This window comes from Rhincodon typus, chromosome 18, assembly GCF_021869965.1.
Source record: "Rhincodon typus isolate 14 chromosome 18, sRhiTyp1.1, whole genome shotgun sequence".
NCBI lineage: Eukaryota > Metazoa > Chordata > Chondrichthyes > Orectolobiformes > Rhincodontidae > Rhincodon > Rhincodon typus.
The window spans coordinates 45,006,391-45,012,390 of NC_063349.1; the positions used below are offsets into that span (position 1 = coordinate 45,006,391).

The 6,000-nt window shown below is 43.2% G+C and overlaps 1 protein-coding gene across 1 annotated transcript in view; it reads right to left on the reverse strand.

The window, feature by feature from the left end:
• The window catches only part of rfx4 (regulatory factor X, 4), a 122,519-nt gene that overhangs the window by 88,299 nt on the left and 28,220 nt on the right, over positions 1-6,000 (reverse strand). Inside the window, exons 3-4 of the mRNA XM_048607937.1 lie at positions 5,649-5,709; positions 5,095-5,218 (exon numbers count right to left, since the gene is read on the reverse strand). Coding sequence (XP_048463894.1) covers positions 5,095-5,218; positions 5,649-5,709 — 185 coding nt within the window. The remainder of the gene's footprint in view (positions 1-5,094; positions 5,219-5,648; positions 5,710-6,000) is intronic.

The window sequence follows — 6,000 nt, forward strand, 5'->3', positions numbered from 1 at the left end:
TGTCTGAAAGTCACACAAGACAGAAAATAAAATTCTTTTCACCTGTCTTAAAAAGACAATTAATTTTAGAACAGTGCACACTAATTCTGGACTAACTCACAACAGGAAGCATCCGTCTGATGTTCACTTTGTCAAAACCATTCAGGATCTTATATGCTTCAATCAAGTCAACCTCCAGTCTTCTGAGGTCCATTGGAAACAAGCCCAGGCTATCCAATCTTTCACCATAAGCCAATAAGTCACATTGTAGTTACAGTCTCCCACCAGCCGTGGTGCAGCAAAGCCTTTAATAGTAGGAGAGGTCACTGCTCTGTAACATGTTTAAATTAGACCATGGATTAGAGAATTTTCATTGAAAATATAAAAATTAGGTCAGAATTTCTGGCTTTAAAATAGTGACTGAGCTAAGGGTTGTCTGTCCTTGGCTCTCTAAACTTGCTTTCCTCTTGGTTACATGTTGCCTTGATTTTTTAGATTCAGTTCCCTGGGAAATTGACATTAATTTGGACTCCTTCTGTTTTTCTTAATCTGTTTTCTGTGTCCCAGTGACAGCATCAGAAAGTACAGTATTAATTTTCATGCGTACAGTGACATCACCCAGCTTTCCCTCATGTCCACCTCTCTCTCGCCCTCTCTACGGTCTCCAGATTGTCAGATTGCTTACCTGACATCACATTATGGGGAGACTGAACTTTCTTTAACCACTGCAACAAACTCCATTCCCTTTCTACCCAACCTGCCCCTCCCACCAACTCACCATCTCACTGGACACTGCATGAGACCAAAACCAGACTATTCACAAACATTGTTGTCATACATTATCCTGGCCACATCACTGCTCCATCATTCAGAGTGTCCATTTCTAAGCTCCGTCTTTGTGACTTCTAGACATGACTTTTCCAGTTTACTCCATACTAGCCTCCCATGTTCTACACTTCATAAACCAGAGGCCCAGAAAGGTGCTACCCACATCCTTACTTGCACCAAGCTTCATTCATCTATCACGCCATGTTCGCTGGCCTACATTGGCTCTTGGTCAAGGACCATTTCCATTTCAACCTTCCCATGATTGTTTTCAAATCCCTTCACAGCCTCATCTACAACCAGATCTGTAATCTCCACCTACCTTATAATATTCCGAAAGCTCTGCATTCCTCCAATTCTGGCCTCTTCAGCAATCCTGATTTTATCTGCTTAACCTTTGGCCTTCAACTGCCAAGGTACTAAGGTCTGTAATTTATTCTCTGAACCTCTATCTACTTATTGACTTCTCTTTCTCCCCTTAACACACTTTTTAAAAGTTATCTTTAGTACAGGGCACTGATAAGACCACATGTGGAGTACTGTGTTTAGTTTTGGTCTCCTTATTTAGGAAAGGACATCATTGCATTAGCAGCAGTTCAAAGATGTATTCCTCGGACACACGGGTTGACATTTTTGCAAATATGGACAGTTTGGGACTTTATCCGTTAGAATTCAGAACAGTGAGAGCTGATCTCACTGAAACATTCACAATCCTGAGGGGACTTGACAGAATAGATCATCGGAAAAATTTTGCCTTGTAGAGCAGGTTACAACAAGGGGGCACAGTTTAAATGTAGAGGACCTGCCATTTAAGACAGAGATGATGAGAATTCGCTTTCTCACAGGGGGTTGCAAATTCATGAAATTTTCCTCCCCAGAGAGTGGTGGAAGCAGAGTCATAGAATTCCTACAGTGCAGATAGAGGCTGTTTGGCCCATTGAGTCTGCACTGACTCTCTGAAGAGTATCCCACCCTATCCCTGCATTGACCATGGCTAATCCACCTGCACATCCCTGGACACTACAGGGAAAATTAGCATGGCCAATCCACCTGACCTGCACGTCTTTGGACTGTGGGAGGAAACCAGAGCACCCGGAGGAAACTCACACAGACAGTCGCCCAAGGCTGGAATCAAACCCGAGTCCCTGGTAGTGTGAGGCAGCAGTGCTAACCATTGGGTCACTGTGCTGCCCTGAGCATTTTTAAAGCAGAGATAGATAGATTCCTGGCTAACAAGAGAGTTAATGGCTACCAGGGATAGGTGGGAATGTGGAGTTGAGGTTACAGGTTTAGGAGGCAGTGGTGTAGTGGCACTGTTACTGGGCTAGTAATCCAGCTAATAATCAGGGGGACGTGGGCTCGAGTCATGGCAAATGATGAAGCTCTAATTCAGTAAAATCAGGAATAAAGAGCTAACCTAATGGTGACCATGTAGTTGCTGTTAATTGTTGTAAAAACTCATCTGACTCCCTTATGTCCTTAAGGGAAGGAAATCTGCTGCCCATACCTCATCTACACATGACTCTAGACCTACGGCAATGTGGTTAACTCTTAACTGTCTTCTGAGAGTTAGGAATGGTCAATAAATGCTGTACTAGCCAGCAATGCCCACATCCCGTGTATGAATGAAAGTCAATCAGACCAGCCACAATCTTATTGAATGGTGGAGCAGGTTTGAGGGGCCGAATGGAGTACTCCTAATTCATATATATGTATGTTCTCAATCAATACCTCCTTTAACTGACATCTGCTTGGGTCAAATTATGCTTTATAACACTCCTATGGAGCACCTTGGCACAGAGCACTAAGTTAAAGGCACTACATAAATGTAAGTTGTTGCAATTATCCAATGCAGCCGAGACCAGTAGTGTGATCCATTCTGTGAGAGTGAGTCTCTCAGGGTGAATCACTTTAACCAAACAAAGGATCCACACCGGATACATTAACTTGTTCAATCTCCCACACATACCGCCTGACTATTTCCAGCATCTTCCATTTTGATTTCAGTTTGAGCGTCTGTAAATTATTTTAACAAAAACTCCATCCACCTTTACACTTCTCTGTTGCTCTTGACAGATTATTAAGTGTGAGAAAGTTTCCGATTCAAACAATGGAAAAGCTAGATTCAAGACCTGAAACCTTCCAGTAAATACATGCTGAGAGATTAAAAGGGATATTGCTTATTTGCATATCTTCCACAAGTAAACTTATTCCAGGAATAATTTCACTTATGTAAATTTATGTAAATGCACTGCCTTGCTGGACTAACAAAGGCTGGAAATTATATTGCGTGAGAGACAGAAAGAGAGAGAGAAGCCCTATTTACTAGGGTTGCAATAAGACCCATGGCTAGGCAGTGAAAACATTTTCTCTGGGAAACTGTGTGCGCGGAAATGTTCCCTAGTGAAAACAAGGTTTGCTGTGAACTGACAGAGCAGCTAGTTTTAATTTCATTGCTGAAAGTTTCGCAAATAGGAGATGGGAGTTTGAAAGTTGCTGGAGTTTGCCTGGCTGTGTGATAAATGAGCAGACACAGAGACAGCCCTCGCTTTTTGTATAAATTCAATGAAGCTTGGCTAAAGGACACCCCTGCTGTTCCAGCTACTGATCTAACATTCCAGAACATCACTGCCTTCTGCTGCCTCTTTAATTGCACATTAATCCCTCCCCCTATCCTTTAAGATCCACATGTACGGTCTTAGTGAACTGCCCAAAGCTGTGGGAAAACACAACCTACTCTGGCCAACTTTGCAGACAAAGAACTTTCTCTCACATCCCGTATCCCTGGATTTTGCTTCAACGAGATGGACTGAAATTGAAAATTCTGTTCTGCAGCTGACTTCACAATTTCACTGAGTCAGTCTGCCACCAGAATGCCTTCTCTCAAAAGAATTTTTGTGTTAGAAATGAGCCTAGGTCTGGTGTTTCGGTTATTGAGGTGTCCAGGGGTAGCAGTAATTTAAGGATGGAAACCTACAGGGATCTGTCTGGGATTTGTGGGCAGGTGGGTTAGATACGTTCACCATATAGCTGACTTAAAACCACTCCAAAACCTTGACCCTGCTACCTTCAACTCCTCTTTATGTCCTGGCATTCTACCTTGGTTTAAAGAATATAAACTCGCATGGCTCTGATATGAATATAATCTAAACTTTTAAACTCTGAAGAGTTAGAGCTAGCTTTAGTTAAGTTGGTTTGTCCAAGAAAACTGTCAAAAGTCAGATTAATAAAGCAGGCTGTGAATTTGTTTTGTACACGAGCTGTGGTTTCCATAACAATTGGGTTTGAACCCGATTCCACGTCACAAAGAGAGACAGAATCACAGAAAGAGACATGCAGAGAATCAAAGCATGTGCATGTGAGAGAGAGGGAGAGACAAATACATAGTATTACGGAGCCTGAGAAATATTGAGATTTGGAAAGTAATACACACACAAACATTGAGAATGTGAGAGGGAAAGAAGGGCAGGGAGACATGTTACAGAGAAAAAAAAAGACTCAAATACAGACAACAATACGAAAAGAGAGTGAGACACAGAAACACACTGAGCTAAAGTCACAGGGAAAGAGAGAGACAAAGTGAGACAGAGACACACACAGATATTGACCTAGGGAAAGAGAGAGAGAGATTGATTCAGAGATACACCAAGAGACAGAGACATGCAGTGAGACAGAGTCAGAGACACACAGAGACAGAGAGACACAGAGATTGAGAAAGCCTGAGCTGAAGTAGTGACAGTGACTTATAATTTTGATAATCAGGCTAAATACCCCTGGACTGGAAGAGGGAACAGAATTCACTGATGCATTTAATGCTGTACAGTTTATTAACCTTACTTTGGAGAGGATTTTGTGATAATTATTTGAAAATACTGCAAGGATTTCAACAAAATGTTGGTCCTTTTGGGTATTTCCTCGTGCATTTTCAACATTTTAACATGGAAACTTGCAGAGCAGCAAATTGTTTCTTAAATTTCACAATGACAAGCAGAAGGTTTCAAAAGACGGCTCACTCCCAGTTCCAAAGCTAGCCTCACTTTCCCCTGGCGTCCCAAGTCCAGCTCGCTCCTGGCAACATCCCTCCCTCTTCCCCCACTGCCCCAGTTACCAAGCCAACTCTACTGCTCCCCAGCTACTGAGCTAATTCACTCCCCATCACCGTGCTAGTGCAATCCCAATTCCATTTAGTGAGATATCTCAAGTCCAACTCATCCACCCCATGGGTTATCAGGCTGGTTTACCTCTGGTTACCAAATGTCCCCTACTCCAGTAACCGAGCCAACTGCTCACCTTGCCAAAGCTTGCAGCATTAACCGGCTGTGTATCATTCTTCTCACAGAAGTCCAGGTAGTGCATGTACAGGGCACTGCGAGGTATACAGACCCCTTCTGCAATCTCATAGTTCTCCTCAAGCCTGAATGGGACAGAAGTGAGTTAATCATTTATCCAGCACAGTCTTCCTTCAGAATGAGAATGTAGTGATTTTCTGAATGATAGAAGTCCCATTATTAAAGTGTTCGTTATGCTATTTTTAAGGAATTGTTTCCTCTATATCATTACAGACAGAGTAAGTTAAAACACGCAGCTCAGAACAAACAGGCAATCTCACATTGTTCAGGATCTAAGGAGAGATCGGCAGTGTTTATATCAAAACCACAAATTGTTAATGATAATTACTGTACCACTTGAATAGTTGATGTTCTGTTAATGGTGGAGAGAGGGAGTGTGCAGAGAAAGAAGTTGAAGAGAGAGAAGGGCGGATAGGAGGAAGTGGAGGGTAAAAAAGAGGGGAGAGATGAGTAAAAACTGAAGGGCAGTTTGGCCTCCTTTGCTTATGAACTCACCATTGCAGAGTGGCCGGGGTTGAGTGCGGTTTCGAGGCCCGGTTGTTTTCCTTCTCTTCATCTGTTAATTCAGAAAAAAATAGAACTGGGTGACCCAAATCCTTCAGCGATGAACTGTTCACAATGCCTCTTACAAACCCTCTCACAATGACACGCAGCGACGAACACACCCACCCCCTACACCCACTCCCCCCACACCCCAAACACAACCCCCCTATACCCCGAACACACGCCCCCAACACCCCAAACACACCCCATACACCCAGAACACACATCCCACACCCCAAACATACCCCACACACCCCCAACTCAAACAATCCCCCCCCCAACCCAAACACACCCCCTACACCCC